This window comes from Chiloscyllium punctatum, chromosome 2, assembly GCF_047496795.1.
Source record: "Chiloscyllium punctatum isolate Juve2018m chromosome 2, sChiPun1.3, whole genome shotgun sequence".
Lineage (NCBI taxonomy): Eukaryota > Metazoa > Chordata > Chondrichthyes > Orectolobiformes > Hemiscylliidae > Chiloscyllium > Chiloscyllium punctatum.
Genome location: NC_092740.1, coordinates 97617688 through 97634244, shown reverse-complemented (window position 1 = coordinate 97634244; position 16557 = coordinate 97617688). Strand labels below are relative to the sequence as shown.

The 16557-nt window shown below is 41.4% G+C and overlaps 1 protein-coding gene across 1 annotated transcript; it reads left to right on the top strand.

Moving 5' to 3' along the window:
• Positions 1–689: 689 nt before the first annotated feature.
• On the top strand, positions 690–10952 carry tdgf1 (teratocarcinoma-derived growth factor 1). The gene is made up of 6 exons (XM_072591296.1): positions 690–712; positions 787–836; positions 952–1122; positions 2445–2559; positions 2650–2762; positions 10852–10952. The coding sequence occupies exons 1-6, from the start codon at positions 690–692 to the stop codon at positions 10950–10952; spliced, it is 573 nt and encodes a 190-aa protein (XP_072447397.1).
• Positions 10953–16557: the final 5605 nt, after the last annotated feature.

The following is a 16557-nucleotide window of genomic DNA, read 5'->3' as shown; positions in this document are numbered from 1 at the left end:
TTGCATGTCGAGACATTAAAATTTAAAAGATTTGTAAATAACTGAAGAAATTATCCCCGTGAGGAAAGGATTAAGAACATAAAAGTCAAAGTACAGTAAGGAGAGCCAATGAATAACATCTCCTAATAAGATTACATTTGTATTGGAAAGTTACAAGCGTTCAAGTGGAAAATCAACTGCCAATATTGTAGTTATAGTTTGAAACACTTGAGCCAGTAATATGTACCGAACAAATATTTTCACGGATTGCTCTCTAAGCAGAAAACTCTACGAAACGTCGGCATTTGTAAACGAATGAAAACATATCATAAGCCAAATTTAGGTTTCAATTAAAAAATGGAATCTGTGGACATTTGGATAAGAAAGGGGAAATTATCTGTTAAATGAAAACCTGGATTACTTTTTGCAGCTACAAAGGACGGAATCTCATGCTGGGGATATACATGATTATCAGTGAATTGGTTCTCATCTATTGTCCCTAAAGTAGTCTGCGGAATATGGTGATTGTGCTCTTAATTTGATGCAGAATGTTAGTATTCAAAATCCGCTGTCGGGAAGGTGGAGGTGAGAAGTGCCTGATAATTGATAAAGGTTTCGTGTTCACGAATGTCTGGAGCTCACATTCTTCAGCCAGATTTCACAATTGGAAATAGGAACATTGTCATTATATGTTATTTTTAATCGGAGTAATGGCATTTTTAACAGCTAACAGGTAAATCTAGGTATTCCTTCAAAACGTTAAAGGTTGTTGAATTTGTACTAGCAATATTTCTTCGTCTTTTGTAGGTTTCTTATGTTAGTGCTTTTCCCCTTCCAGTCTGTCGCGTTTGGGAATGGTGAGTGTATGTACCTTTTTTTGAAGCGAAGCTCTGTTAATTTAGCCCACTCTAGTGATTGGAAATAGATTCCAAATGAACTTCAGCTGAATATCGTTTATACTGTCTGTTTTAGAGTGTGGAGGTGATTCGAATTGTTATCGACAGACTTCACAGTCCAGTCTGGAGAAACGACTCAGTCAAAGCCCTAAGTCCTTAACTGAATTTAACCAACTCAACAGCAAGCGCCAAGAACCAAACTCTTCGGCCGCTGTCAACATCGTTCATTTTGTTGGGGTGCTGGATAGTAAGTTATATGCCACAGTCGCGGAAGTGAATCTTAAATTAACACTGTTGTCCAACTTTAAAACTCTGAACAGAACGCAATCCATTGTGGAAATGGTGTCTCACTTAGCTTCGAAAAAAAACCTTCCTTTTTGTATCTCTTTTGAAACCAGTTTTCCAACTGTCTTTAATGACAACCCTACACTGTATTTTAACTTTGTATTCTTTCTTGCAAAATTTAATATGCAAGAAATCCGGGGTTTAGATAGGGTTGACCATGAGAACTTTTTTCCACGTATGGAGTCAGCTATTACGAGGGGGCATAGCTTTAAATTAAGGGGTGGTAGGTATAGGACAGATGTTAGGGGTAGATTCTTTACTCAGCAAGTCGTGAGTTCATGGAATGCCCTGCCAGTAGTAGTGGTGGACTCTCCCTCTTTATGGGCATTTAAACGAGCATTGGATAGGTATATAGAGGATAGTGGGCTAGTATAGGTTAAGTGGGCTTGGATCGGCGCAACATCGAGGGCCAAAGGGCCTGTACTGCGCTGTATTGTTCTATGTTCTAAATCTAGATTCTCATAATCATAGAGAGGTAGAGCACAGAAATAGACCCTTCGGTCCAACTCGTCCATGCCATACAGAGCTTAATCTAGATCCCTCAGCTAGCATTTAGCCCCCATCCCTATAAACCCTTCCAATTTATATACCCATCCAGATGCCTTTTAAATGATACAATTGTACCAACCTTCACCACTTAATTCAAAATCACTGCAGTATCATATAGAATGTGTTTGGGATAGTCTGCCATAAAACTACGAAAGTAGTTAGCCCTAAATTTACATAGGAATTCTGCTTATTTGTGAATGCGAACACTTCAAGGTTGCAAGGAGCAGTGGGTTGATTCAATGACTAGTTAAGGAACATTTTAAAAATACCTTTTTTTTCTTTTGTTACAATTTTAAACTTATCTGAAATATTTCTGTGTGGAGTTTATACATTATCCCTGTGCCTGCGTGGGTTTCCTCCCACTTTTCCAAGATGTGCAGGTTAGGTGAATCGGCCAAGCTAAATTACCCATACTGATCCAGGGATGGGTCGGCTAGGTTCATTAGTCAGGGGTAATGTCAGGTAGTAGAGTAATGGGTCTGGGTGGAATGCTCTTCGGAAGGTCGGTGTGGACTTGGGGCCTAATGGCTTGTTCCATATTGCAGGGATTGTGATTATGCTTGGTTGTGTACTCGAAGACGTTTATAACTGACTTGGGTATCCAGTATATCACAAAACTGGATTAATGGCTTTTATTGTAACCGCTGATTTCTACACTTTTTTACTGCTCCGTAGGTAAAAAACTGAACAGGAGCTGTTGCAAAAACGGTGGAACATGCATCCTCGGCAGCTTCTGCGCTTGTCCAGTCCACTTTGTTGGGAGATACTGTGAGCTGGATGAGCGCCTCAAGTAAAAAGAAAATATTTATTTTTCTTTCAGTTTGTATTTTTAAATTCGATTTTAAAAAAAAATGTTGATCGTACTTTCGTTCCTCGGCAGGGGATGCGGCAAATTCCGTGATGGCCAGTGGGTTTTAAAGCACTGCACCTGGTGTAGGTGCAGCTATGGTAGTCTACACTGCATTGAAGTATTTGGGAAGGTTGAGAATTGTGGTAAGTATGAATACTGTAATTAGTATCTCCTTTAAATTGAGTACGTACGTCCTTCACTTTGCACAACCGTTTTTAGTATTGTGCGTAAAAGAAATACTTGTGCCTTCCTTCACTTCCGTCCTTTTTTATTCCTCTCCTATCGTTCTGAAACTATTAACTCTTTCCCCCTCCCCTTCCAATAGATATTAGCTGCTTCTAGTTTCTCATTCAAATGTAAATTGTTCTTTTAAACGCTGACAGCAGGTATTTCTACAATCTTCACTAAATACTGTATAAATCCGTTGCACAAAACCTTGCATTTTCAGCAGGGAACATTGAATAGCAATTAAGAATGGGAAGTAATGACTAAGTCCCTCCTTCCCATCTGCCCTCCATCTATGATCTGGAAAGTTAGTACAAAAGAAATCAGTTTTAAAAATCACAACACCAGGTTATCGTCCAACAGGTTTATTTGGAAGCACTAGATTTTGGAGCACTGCTCCTTCAGGTGGTTGATGAAGGAGCGCAGCACTTGGAAAGCTAGTGCTTCCAAATAAACCTGTTGGACTGTAATGTGGTGTTGTGATTTTCAAATTCGTACACCCCAGTCCAACACCGGCATCCCCAAATCAAAAACTTTTTCGCTTTGACTCTATTTTATCATGTGGTTCCTTCACAGGTTAGAGGTACCATGTGTGAAGTTTCTGAAGTCTTGCATTGCGTCAAATGATTGTGTTCTACATGATCTTTATAATCTTCAATTGAATTAGCTTTATTGCCACGTACTCAAATGAGAAGTGAAAATTTTGAATCGCCACTTACAGCGCCATCTGAAGTACAATGCTATATTACAGAATAGAGAAAAGAAAATTACAGCTATACACAGTTTAACCAAAAGTCAAAAAGACAATCCGAATCTGTCTCTAAAGCCCTTCTGCAGCAGACCAGTGCAGGGGGCCTCCGTGTGGTCTGACTGGGTGCTGCTATCTCTGGCAATCCCTGACCCTGTTTTTGGAGGCTGGGTGTCCAAGGCTGTATGTGGGGGAAGGGGAACCAAAAGAATGGGTGGACCAGATCAGTTCTAGCTAATGGACTACTCTATCACCATCTTACTAGAAGGTCTGTTGAAGTGTCCCTGAAAACTTCATTTTAAAACTACATTGATCAGACATTAGTCAACCTCTCAATATACATTTTAATCCCTTGTACATAAACCTTCTCAGCATTTAGAGAAATGCTGTTTCTATTCAAGTAGCTTAGTATGTTCAATGAATGATGCCAGTTACAAGCATATTTAAATGTGCCATGCAGAAAGATCAATCATAGCAACATCTTTCTGTTTGGGAAGAATTCCTTAACAGGAGTTCTAGGAAAGTGTTGTAGCCACAGCCCATAGTAATTTGGGCTTAAGGCATTTATTACCTTAACACCTTTTTGTCTGCTGGAGCTTATGTATGAATGATAACCTATTTGGCAATATTGTCTTCAGAGCTGAAAAACTTATTTGAAATTTGGATGAACTGGCATCTCTTGTGCCTGTGGAATCATTGCTCTGCAAAGCTTTCAAGCTGCAAACTAAATGGTGCTATAAGCTAGTGTAAATTCAAGTCAAATGGTTCTTGTGATTATGATCTAGTTATTGGACAAACCAGATTCTAGATTGAATATTCATTTTTCAGGTTTTAGAGTCAGAGGTACAGCATGGAAACAGACCCTTCAATCCAACCCATCCATGCCGACCAGATATCCCAACCTGATCTAGTCCTGCCTGCCAGCACCCAGCCCATATCCCTCCCAACCCTTCCTATTCATATACATATCCAAATGCCTTTTAAATGTTGCAATTGTACCAGCTTCCCCACTTCCTCTGGCAGCTCATTCCATACCCATACCACCCTCTGTGGAAAAAGTTGCCTCTTAGATAAGAGACCTCTTCCCCTCTCACCCTAAACCTATGCCCTCTCGTTCTGGACTCTCCCATCCCAGGGAAAATACATTGTATATTTATCCTATCCATGCCCCTCAATTTTGTAAACCTCCATAAGGTCACCCTCCGCTCCAGGGAAAACAGCCCTAGCCCGTTCAGCCTCTCCCTATAGCTCAAATCCTCGAACCTTGGCAACATCCTTGTAAATCTTTTCTGAACACTTTCAAGTTTCACAACATCTTTCCGACAGGAAGGAGCCTAGAATTGCATGCAATATTCCAACAGTGGCCTAACCAATGTCCTGTACAGCCGCAACATGACCTCCCAACTCCTGTACTCCATACTCTGGCCAATAAAGGAAAGCAGACCAAATGCTGCCTTCACTATCCTGTCTAACTTCAATCCCATTTTCAAGGAGCTATGAACCTGCACTCCAAGGTCTTTGTTCAGCAACACTCCCTAGGACCTTACCATTCAGTGTATAAGTCCTAAGATTTGCTTTCCCAAAATGCAGCACCTCTCATTTATCTGAATTAACCTCCATCTGCCACTTCTCAGCCCCATTGGCCCATCTGATCAAGATCCAATTTTAAATGGAGGTAACCTTCTTCGCTGTCCACTTCCCCTCCAATTTTGGTGTCATCTGCAAACTTACTAGCTATACCACTTATGCTCGCATCCAAATCATTTGCGTAAATGACAAAAAGTAGAGGACCCAGTACTGATCCTTGTGGCACTCCACTGGTCACAGGCCTCCAGTCTGAAAAACAACCCTCCACCACCACCCTCTGTCTTCTACCTTTTTGAGCCAGTTCTGTATCCAAATGGCTAGTTCTCCCTGTATTCTGAAAGCTCTAACCTTGCTAACCAGTCTCCCATGGGGAACCTTGTCTAACACCGTATAGATCACACTACCACACTGCCCTAATCAAGCCTCTGTTACTTCAAAATACTCAATCAAGTTGGTGAGACATGATTTCTCATGCACAAAGCCATGTTGACTATCCCTAATCAGTCCTTGCCTTTCCAAATACATGTATATCCTGGCCCTCAGGATGCCCTCCAACAACTTGCCCACCACTAACGTCAGGCTCACTTGTCTATAGTTCCCTGGCTTGTCCTTACCACGTTAGCCAACCTCCAGTCTTCCAGCACCTCACCTGTGACTATCGATGATACAAATCTCTCAGCAAGAGGTCCAGCAATCACTTCTCTAGCTTCCCACAGAGCTCTAGGGTACACCTGATCAGGTTCTGTTGATTTATCCACCTTTATGCATTTCAAGACATCCAGCATTTCCTCCTCAGTAATTTGGACATTTTTCAAGGTGTCGTCATCTATTTCCCTACAGTCTATATCTTCCATATCCTTTTCCACTGTAAATACTGATGCAAAATACTGATTTAGTATCTCCCCCATTTTCTGCGGCTCCACACAAAGGCCGCCTTGCTGATCTTTGAGGGGCCCTATTCTCTCCCTAGTTACCCTTTTGTCCTTAGCGTATTTGTAAAAATCCTTTGGATTCTCCTTAATTCTATTTGCCAAAGCTATCTCATGTCCCTTTTTGCAATCCTGATTTCCCTCTTAAGTATACTCCTCCTTTCTTTATATTCTAAGGATTCACTTGACCTATCCTGTCTACACCTGACATATGCTTCCTTCTGTTTCTTAAACCCTCAATTTCTTTAGTCGTCCAGCATTCCCTATACCTCCCAGCCTTTCCTTTCCCCTTTAACAGGAATATACTTTCTCAGGATTCTCGTTATCTCATTTCTGAAGGCTTCCCATTTTCTAGCCATCCCTTTACCTGCAAACATCTGCCCCCATCAGCTTTTGGAAGTTCTTGGGGCTCGATTAGTGGTGCTGGAAAAGCACAGCAGGTCAGGCAGCATCCGTGGAGCAGGAAAATCGACATTTCAGGCAAAAGTCTTTCATCAGGAAAATGTCCTCTATTCCTGATAGGCTTTTACCTGAAACGTCAATTTTCCTGCTTGGATGCTGCTTGACCTGCTGTGCTTTTCCAGCACCACTCTAATCTAGACTCTGGATTCCAGCATCTGCAGTCCTTGTTTTTTACCTCTTTTTTTTTTTTAAAGTTCTTGCCTAATACCATCAAAATTACCCTTTTTGTCAATTTAGAGCTTCAAATTTTGGATCTGATCTATCCTTTTCCATCACTATTTTAACTCTAATAGAATTATGGTCACTGGCCCCAAAGTGCTCCCTCACTGACACCCCATTCACCTGTCCTGCTTTATTTCCCAAGAGAAGGTCAAGATTTGCACCTTCTCCTAATAGGTATATCCACAGCTGACTCAGAACATTGTCTTGTACTTGTTTAACAAATTCCTCTCCATCTGAGCCCTTAACTCTATGGCAGTCCCATTCTATGTTTGGAAAGTTAAAATCCTCTACCATAACCACCCTATTATTCTTACAGATAGCTGAGATCTCCTTACAAGTTTCTTTCTCCATTTCCCTCTATTTGGGGATCTATAATACAATCCCAATAAGGTGATCATCCCTTTCTTATTTCTCAGTTCCACCCAAGTAACTTGCCTGGATATATTTCGAGGAATATCCTCCCTCCGCACAGCTGTAATGCTATCCCTTATCAAAAATGCCACTGCCCCCTCCCCTCTTGCCTCCCTTTCTATCCTTCCTGTAGCATTTGTATCCTGGAACATTTAAGATGCCAGTCCTGCCCATTCCTGAGCCATGTTTCTGTAATTGCTATGATATCCCAGTCCAATGTTCCTAACCACGCCCTGAGTTCATCTGCCTTCCCTGTTAGGCTCCTTGCATTGAAGTAAATACAGTTAAATTAATTTGTCCTACCTTGTCCCTGCCTGCCCTGACTCTTTTTTTTGACTTCTTCTTTTCTCAACTGTACCAGTCTCAGATTGATCTCTTTCCTCACTATCTCCCTGGGTCCCAGTCCCAGTCCCACCCCCACCCCCCCCCGGTTTAAATCGTAATGAGGTTTTTCACTAAAAGGTTTATAAATACCACTAAAATTCGAATGCAGACTTAAAGACATTAAAACACAAAATACAAATCCATTAATTCCAAAAGCAAGCTTGCAGTACACTCAGTGAATTCCCTTTGCTATCTCGGGGCTTTACTTGGCAGGAAATTGAAGCCACCGCTCTTCAAAACTTGCCTCTTCCATGAGCTTTTATCTAACCGAGCTTCAGTTTATTTTTACCACTGCTTCGAATAACCCTTTTGGGTTTTAACCAAACGCTTCTGGTCCTTCTGCTTTTAAAGCTAAAGTTATTTATATTGGAGTAATCGCTGTCATGTTCTCCCACTGAATAGTTCTATCCTTTTTGTTTTCCCTTGAGTAACTGTTTAAACATTTAACTTCAGTCAAGAATTCTGCAAATCCTAACTGAAACCAAAGGGTTTCTTCAAGCTACAGATGTTTTTCCTAATTTAAACATGTTTTCAGAACATTCTAAACTGCCTAATGCCTTGCATTTTTTTTAAACTATATTCCTAATCTCACCCAATGGAGAGAAACTATTTATACACCAAGAGCACCCTATTCTAACAAATCACATTGGCTGCAGGAAATAATTAACTTATTAGAACTCTTCACACACAAACCAAAACCCACATGCCAGTAGCTCAGATTCAAACTAATAGTATATAAATCACACACCTTGTATCACAATGTAGCCTAATGCTGCACCCAGTCTTTATTGCACTAATGCTTCAGTAATAAAGTGAAAGACACTTTGACAATTGTTGGAAACCATAGGTTGTGAGCTTTGGGGTTGCCATCCAGCAACTCTAAACTATTTGATTACCTGATTTTGCTTAATAAGGGAAACATCATGGTAACTTTTTGTCATTACACTTTGAACATTCAAATACAAATTGTTATTTTTAGCCTTGTAATATTAAATCAGCCTGGAAACTTTAAAGAAGCAAATTATGATGGTCAAATATATTCTTGCTCTGCCATTTACTCTAGGGTAAATAAGATGCCTTCAGTTCTAGGAGGACAATATAATTGAAATGTTAAAAAGCCATTCAGACCTATTAGCCCACTTCAACATTTATTAACATCATGATTGACCTACATCCTAAACAAGACCTGTTAGCCCATACTTTGCTAACAAACAACCGACAATCTCCATTATAACTCAACTGAACTGGCATCTGTTCTTATTTGCAAAATATTCCAAAGTTTCAACAGTCTTCTGAATTTCACTTTTAAAGACTTTATTGGGGGATAAAAGATGAACGTAAGCAGATAATTGTCTTAATGTGTTTATTCAGCATTTTCTCCAAAAACTTGCATTATCCTTTTCATCCCTTTTTTTTTCCCTAATATTAATGTTTGTTTTTTAAATTGATGTGCCTTATACTTGTGGAGCTGTTAATCTCTTGTCACTCTTTGCATTTTCCCACTTATCAAGTTCTGTGCTTTTTTTTTTGGGGGTGTTTTTTTTTAAATTTTGCTTTTTAATTTGTCTCTGACTTTGTCCATGCTGTCCTTTTTGGCAAGTAAAGTCCTTTTCTTTATCACGTTAAATCTTTGTTTATCTCCCAATAATATGATGTTTAGTCTATTAACAGACATGGACAATCTCTTATTCCACTAAAGTCTTATTGCTTTAAATTTTAAGCTGCTTTGTTTCTCCCTTTTCAGACATTATGTTCACTCCTTTGTTATCTGCTGATTCACTTCTGCTGATTCACTACCCACAGATCTCCATGCCCAAGACTCCTTTTCTTCACCAGTGAGTCATATGGGTCCTTCACTGTATACTACAAAAAGTTTTATACAGGGCTGTTATCTATATTTAGGAAGTCTGCGCCCTTGTTGCCTGCAGATAATGAGGGTTTGGTATACATTGAACTAATCATTATTCATTTACAGTTAGGCTGACAAATTATGGCTCACTACTACATTTATTGTAGCAAGCTACCTTGTACCATTAGGACATTGCTGCAGAAAGTTGATCTGTGATATTCCTTGTTGAAATCTCTGCCTTTCCTATGCTTCTGATCTGTGCAATATGTAACCTACTGATTTGCAGCTTTTACCAGGATATCTTGTCACAGCTCCCACTACAATCTTAAATTTACTTCTATTTCTTAATTTCTACATGGAAAGTCTCTACTGTTTACTTTTTTCTTAAATCCTCTGAAATGCTTTTTTTTCCCTGTACCATTTTCTTATACAGTTTTATGATCTTGTATGTGAGTTCCAATTCCATCAATCTTGCAGCCATGTCTCAAGAAGTTGAATATTGTATCTAATGTTCATAAAAACACTTATGCACTTGTAGAGTGACAAACTGTGAAATTGGGATTAAGGACAGATTCTTGTGAACTCCATTATTATCTAAGTGGAAGGAGAAGTTAATGAAAGTGATTTTCTGGCTAGAAGTGTTTCCATTCCATATTTAGCTAGACAAGTGCAATCCTGCTCAGCTAGGTGTTGTTAAAAGGCTGGAAATAATTTTACAATATACAAGTTACAACTAACCTTTTTTTATAGTTTTTAAAGGATCACTTACTACCTTAGGACCGAAATCTAATCAGAATTAAAACTTGGAACTGTAGATAAGGTGGGAATGGATTGGGAGATGTGCTTGAACTTAAAGAAGACTGAAGTTAGGGCAATTATTTGCAAAAAAATGGGATGGTGGGATGTTAGTGTCAAGATTAGGTTTGCTTTCAATCTGGAGTGGGTCATAGCACCTGAAATAACACTGCAATATCTGATTACTTAAGGAATGGGGGGGGTGAATGTGAGAAGGGTGTGCAGGCAGCAAGGAAAAGGCAGATTTCTGGCATGAGTGTTTTTGCTTTTAAATTGAGTGGAAAAACTTGTGGTTTTTTTTTTAATTGCTTCAGTTTGGTATTGATAGATGACATGGAATCATTTGAATGGACTTAAACTTTGAACCTTCCCTGCATTGAAAAGTTTGGACATAGTTTCAGAATTACTTCACACTGTTTTAGGGGAAATATCCCTTTTTGAGTCTTCTGAGATGTGCTTGCAGGCTGCAACTTGTTCCATGATGGCTTGACTTTTTTTTATTTTTTTGCAATTGAAGTTCACAGGATTTCTCCCCCCACCTAAGAATCTAACGTACTCTGTAGGAACTTACTCTTTTTTTTACATCTCTGATTGTGACAACTTTTTCTTTTCCATTCTAGATCCAGAGCAGGATGATGGATTCTCTGCCAATAGCTCCAGCCTGAAACTAACAAGACCATTGCTGTTGTCTGTGTGCCTTGCTATAGCATTTGCATTGTGATTTCATAAATATTTTATCCTGTATAAATTTTAATGGACATAAAGGATCCTTGGGGAGAGAGATGCTGCTTTTGTATACATTATTTTTCTTTAATAGACATTACCTATCTCCGCCTGATGCAAGTGAATATATATACAGCTGCCATGAGTCAAGTCACCACAGTCCTGAATTAAATCCTCCTTTTTTTTTTTTTTGGCCCCCCCCCCCTCCATGTACAACCATGCAAGTTATCAGCAAAATGTTATGTGACAGATTCCTAATCTACAGTAACTCGATTCAAACGATTCCTGACTTCTCTATTTAAAGCTGCTTTCATGTAATCCTGACTGTTATTTAAATGGGTTTGTCAAGATTTAACACCAGGAACAAATGACAATAGTATGTAACCATAAGTGGCTTCAAATATTTTGTATGTTGTAAAACTACATTTTTATTTTACTACTGTAAATACTATAATTAATCAATCTTTGAAAACCAGTTTTAGTTAGTATGATACTACACTGTCATGAAATGCCTAATACTACAGGGGCAGTAAAACCAGAAATCAGTTGACTTGAATGTCATTCTTTTCACTTATTCAAAATGAGGTGTTTTATTTTCTGGGAAAAGTTGAGCTGTCCAATTTGATCCAGAAGATGGGGCAATACTTGAGTCTTTCTTTCTAATCTATGTACCACTGCCATCTAATGGAAGTTTAACCTTCCTTTTCAACTCAGTCAAATTGTACCACTTCATATGGCACTAAGTATTTTTTTCTAAGGCCTGGCTACTTCTCTGCAGGGCAATGCAATTCATGTTTTCTAGTCAGACCTTTTTTGATTGAACTCTACTTTCCAGGGCATGTGCAGATTTGTATTAGAAGCAAAGGCAGAATTCTTTGCCCCATATGCTCGTGCATTTACTTGCTGCACCTGATCACGAGCACAACACTAGTATGGATTCAGCATTCAACGTATGCATTGAGTGACCTTTTTTTAAATGTTTTAAAAGGTTAATTTTACTATCTCTTCTGGGTGTGTGTAGGTCAATTATTGCAAGATTTATATTAGAATGAGCCTCTGCATCTATTGAAACAAACAGCAAATAAAGTAAGTCATTTGGGCTTCAGTGAATGATTATGCTCTCATTTGATATGACATTGGCCGAATCTCTCTCTCTTCCTGTTGTGTCCCCATGATCCCTTAGCAGTTCTTGTAGCATCTATGGAAGTGGAAAATTTTCTAATTTCAGAATGTGGATGTACCTACTAGACAAGATGCAATCTTGATCTACTTTTGGGGAAATATGGCAGAGGAGGTGACTGAGGGGTCAGTGGGGGAGCACTTTGGGATCAGTGACTGTAATTTTATTCATTTTTAACAGTGAGAGAAAAGGATATACCAGATCTAAAAGTTGAAGTTCTAAATTGAAGGGGTGGGGGGCCAATTTTGATATTAGGCAAGAACTTTCAAAAGTTGATTGGGGAGTGGATGTTTGCAGGTAAAGGGGTGGCTGGAAAAAATAAAACTTTATTTTAAAAAGAGAGTCCAGAGACACGCTTCCTGTGAAGGTGTTAGGAATACTGGATGACTAGGGAAATGGAGGTTTTGGTCAAGAAGAAGGAAGCATTTAACAGGCGTAGGCAACAGAAATTGCATGATTTCCTGGAGTAGAAAGGTAGTAGGAGGGAAATCGAGAGGCAAATGGGTTAAGGGATTCTACAAACATATTAAGGTCAAAAGGGTAACTAGGACCACTTAAAGATCATCTATTACATCCGTTGAACCCGATACTCCACACACATCATCTATTGTATCCGCTGCACCCGCTGTGGCCTCCTCTATATTGGGGAGGCAGGCCGTCTACTTGTGGAACGTTTCAGAGAACACCTCTGGGACACCCGGAGCTACAGGGTGGTTGGGTTGGTTGGTCAACACTCCCACTCCCCCCCCCCCTTTCCCCCATCGCCAGACCATAGCAACATGACGGTTGGAGGAAGAGCACCTCATCTTCCGCCTAGGAATCCTCCAACCACAAGGGATGAGCTCAGATTTCTCCAGTTTCCTCATTTCCCTTCTCTTCTTTTCCTTCCCTTTCTCCCCCCCCCCCCCCCGCGCCGTCTCAGTCAGATCCCTCGAACTCAGCACCGCCTTCCTAACCTGCAATCTTCTTCCTGACCTCTCTGCCCCCACCCCACTCCGGCCTATCACCCTCACCTTGACTTCCTTCCACCTATTCCATTGCAAGTCCCTCCTCCCTACCTTTTATCTTCGCCTGCTGGTTACACTTTCCTCATTCCTGAAGAAGGGCTTATGCCCGAAATGTCGATTCTCCTGTTCCTTGGATGCTGCCTGACCTGCTGCGCTTTTCCAGCAACACGTTTTCACACTTAAAGATCAGCAAGGCTGCCTAGGTGTGGGATCACAGGAGATGGGGGCGATAAACTAGTATTTTGCATCAGTGTTTACTGTTAAGGATCAAGATGATAGAAAAGTGTGGGGAAATAAATAGCAACATCGCTAATGTGGAGATTTTTCAAGGATGAGGTGCTGGATGTCTTAAAACATATAAAAGTGGATGTAACTGGGAAGAGATTGCTGAGCGCCTTGCTGAGATATTTGCATTGTTGATAGCCACAGGTGATGTGCTGGAAGACTGGAGGTTGGCTAATGTGGTGCCACTGTTTAAGAAAGATGGTAAGTAAAAGCCAAGGAGCTATACACCAGTGAGCCTGTCCTCAATACTTGGCTTTGTGGTGGGAAATTATCTCACTAGCCTGATTGTTACTACTTAGAGTCATGGAGATGTACAGCACGGAAACAGACCCTTCGGTCCAACCCATCCATGACGACCAGCTATCCCAACCTAATCTAGTCCCACCTGCCAGCACCCAGCCCATATTCCTCCAAACCCTTCCTATTCATATACCCATCCAAGTGCCTCTTAAATGTTGCAATTGTACCAGCCTCCACCACCGCATCTGGCAGCTTATTCCATACATGTACCACTCTCTGTGTGAAAAGGCTGCCCCTTATATCTCTTTACTATCTTTCCCCTCTCACCCTAAACCTATGCTCTCTAGTTCTGGACTCTCTGACCCCAGGGAAAAGGTAGGGAGGAGGGACCTGGGGGAGGGGTGTTGGAAATGCAATAGGTGGAAGGAAGTCAAGGTGAGGGTGATATCCTACCCATGCCCCTCATAAGTCCCAATGGACTGAAGCCAAAGGCCTTAGAAGAAATAGCCAGTGGCAGCGTTATGTATTGATTTTAATGGGCAAACATTTTCTGCATTTGGGGAAGATTGCAGTCAATTGGGAGAGAGGAAATATACTTCCATTATTCAAATAAGGTGAGAGACAAAAACAAAAACCAGTTACAGGGAAAATATGAAAAGCCATCACAATGGATGGGGACTTCGATTAATTCAAGACAGTTAGAGAAATAATACAGTGGCAGCATGGTGGCACAGTGGTGAGCACTGCAGCCTCAGTGCCATGGGCCGATTCCAGCCTCGGGCAACTGTATGTGTGGAGCCCATACACTCTCCCCACGTCTGCATGGGCCTCCTCCAGATGCTCCAGCCTCCTCCCACAATCCAAAGATGTGCCAGTCAGGTGGATTGGCCATACCAAATTGCCCATAGTGTCAAGTGCATTAGTCAGAGGGGAAAGGTCTAAGTGGGTTACTCTTGGGAGGGTCAGTGTGCACTTGTTGGGCCAAATGGCCTGTTTCCACACAGCAGGGAATCTAAAGTTTTATGGAAGGGAAATGCTACTTAACCCATTTAATCAAGATCTCGGAATAAGTGCTGTAGATAAAGGAAAACTGATGAGATACTTTGATTTGGCATCTTATCAAATGCTTTCTGGAAATCTCAGGTTACTGCAGAAAATGAAAATTCCAGTAGAAGGGGTAATACACCTGAGGATAGATGGGATATCATTGACAGACATGGAATGAGGCAAAATTGGGTCACTTCTTGATGGCAAGTTATAGGGACTTGCGGATTCCTCTACAGTTGGGAACTTAGACTTATCACCCAAGAGGCAAGAAATTCCTTATCTTGGGTCTAAATGATCCATCCATTAACCTGAGATGTCCTCGGGTTTGGGACTCCATCACACGCACATCCATCCTGTCACGTGCTGCAAAAATCTTTTCAGGTTCAACAAAATTAACCTCATTCTTCAGAATTCAGACTAAGCACCTCCTCAAATGTCTCCCTCACAATGTCCCTTCCACATCTCTTCTCCACACTAGCCCCATGATGTCCCTTTCCCACCCCATAACCTACCTCTCCTCAGCCGTTCCCTTGGCCATCCTATGACCTCTCTTCAGCCCCATGCCATCCTTTCTCCATCAAATCAACCCTCCCATTCCTCTTCACCCCCTCCCCGTACCCCCTTCCCCGTCCCCTCCCTTCACCCCCTCTCTCCTCAGCCCTAGCCCCACTGTGACCCTGCCCTCCCTTCACCCACTCCTGGACTCTCCCCTTCACCCTGACCCGAGCCGTTCCCTTTCTCTTCACCGTTTCCTTGACCCTCCGGTCCACCCTCCAAATCCTTCCCTCCTCTCCGCCTGAGCCCTCCCGGCTCATCCGCACTGAACACGTGTTCTCGCTGCCAGCTCGCTCTGCTCACTAGGCCACGGCTTCTCACATTTTCATGGTTCCCTTTGGCCCCAGATTAGTCCTCAGCACATCCTGTAGGCCTCGAGCTGTGCTGATATTAACAGTGAGGGCAGTCTGGGCCCTGGCTATCTCTGCGTTCGAGTTGAGAGCTTTGATTGTAGACATTGCAATGACTGAATCGCCCAACGCTCAACTCCGTCTACTTCCAAAACCAAAACCTCAGGATTGAGGGCAGAGCAGTGGCTGTGAGCTATATGGACTTCAGTAAGGTGTCTGGCACGGTTCCTTATTGGTTAGCAAGATTAGATTGCATAGAGTAGAGGGAGAACCAGCTACTGGGTACAGAACTGACTTGAAGGTAGACGATGGTGGCTTTTCAGACCGGAGGCCTGTGACCAATGGTGTGCCACAAGGATCAGTGCTGTGTCCACTGCTTTTTGCCATTTTATATAAATGATTTGGATGCGAACATTATATATGGTTCGTGAGTTTGCAGATGACACCAAAATTGGAGGTCTAGTGAAAAGTGAAGAAGATTACTTCAGTACAATGGTATCTTGATCAGTTGGGCCAATGGGCTGAGGAGTGGCAGATGAAATTTAATTTAGATAAATGTAGGGTGCTGCATTTTGGAAAGGCAAATCAGAGCAGGACTTGCACATCTTTTTTTAATGGTAAGGTTCTGGGGTGTGTTGCTGAACAAAGATCTTAGAGTGCAGGTTCATAGTTCCTTGAAAGTGTAAGTAGGACAGTGAAGGTGTTTGGTGTGCTTTCCATTATTGTTCAGAGCATTGAGTATAGGAGTTGGGAGGTCATGTTGTGGCTGCACAGCATATTGGTTAGGCCACTACTGGAATATTGTCTGCAATTCTGGTTTTCCTCCAGAAACTTCCAAGCTTTCAGAAAAGATTTACAAGGATATTGCTAGGGTTGGAGGTTTTGAGCTATAGGGAGAAGTTGAATAGACTAGGGCTGTTTTCCCTGGAGTGTCGGAGG

Excerpts from the sequence above, each read along its gene's own strand:
- tdgf1 (XM_072591296.1), top strand. The coding sequence starts at position 690 with ATGGCATTTTTAACAGCTAACAG. Across the intron at positions 713-786 it reads GCATTTTTAACAGCTAACAG|GTTTCTTATGTTAGTGCTTT; the intron begins GTAAATCTAGGT and ends CGTCTTTTGTAG. Across the intron at positions 837-951 it reads GTCTGTCGCGTTTGGGAATG|AGTGTGGAGGTGATTCGAAT; the intron begins GTGAGTGTATGT and ends TGTCTGTTTTAG.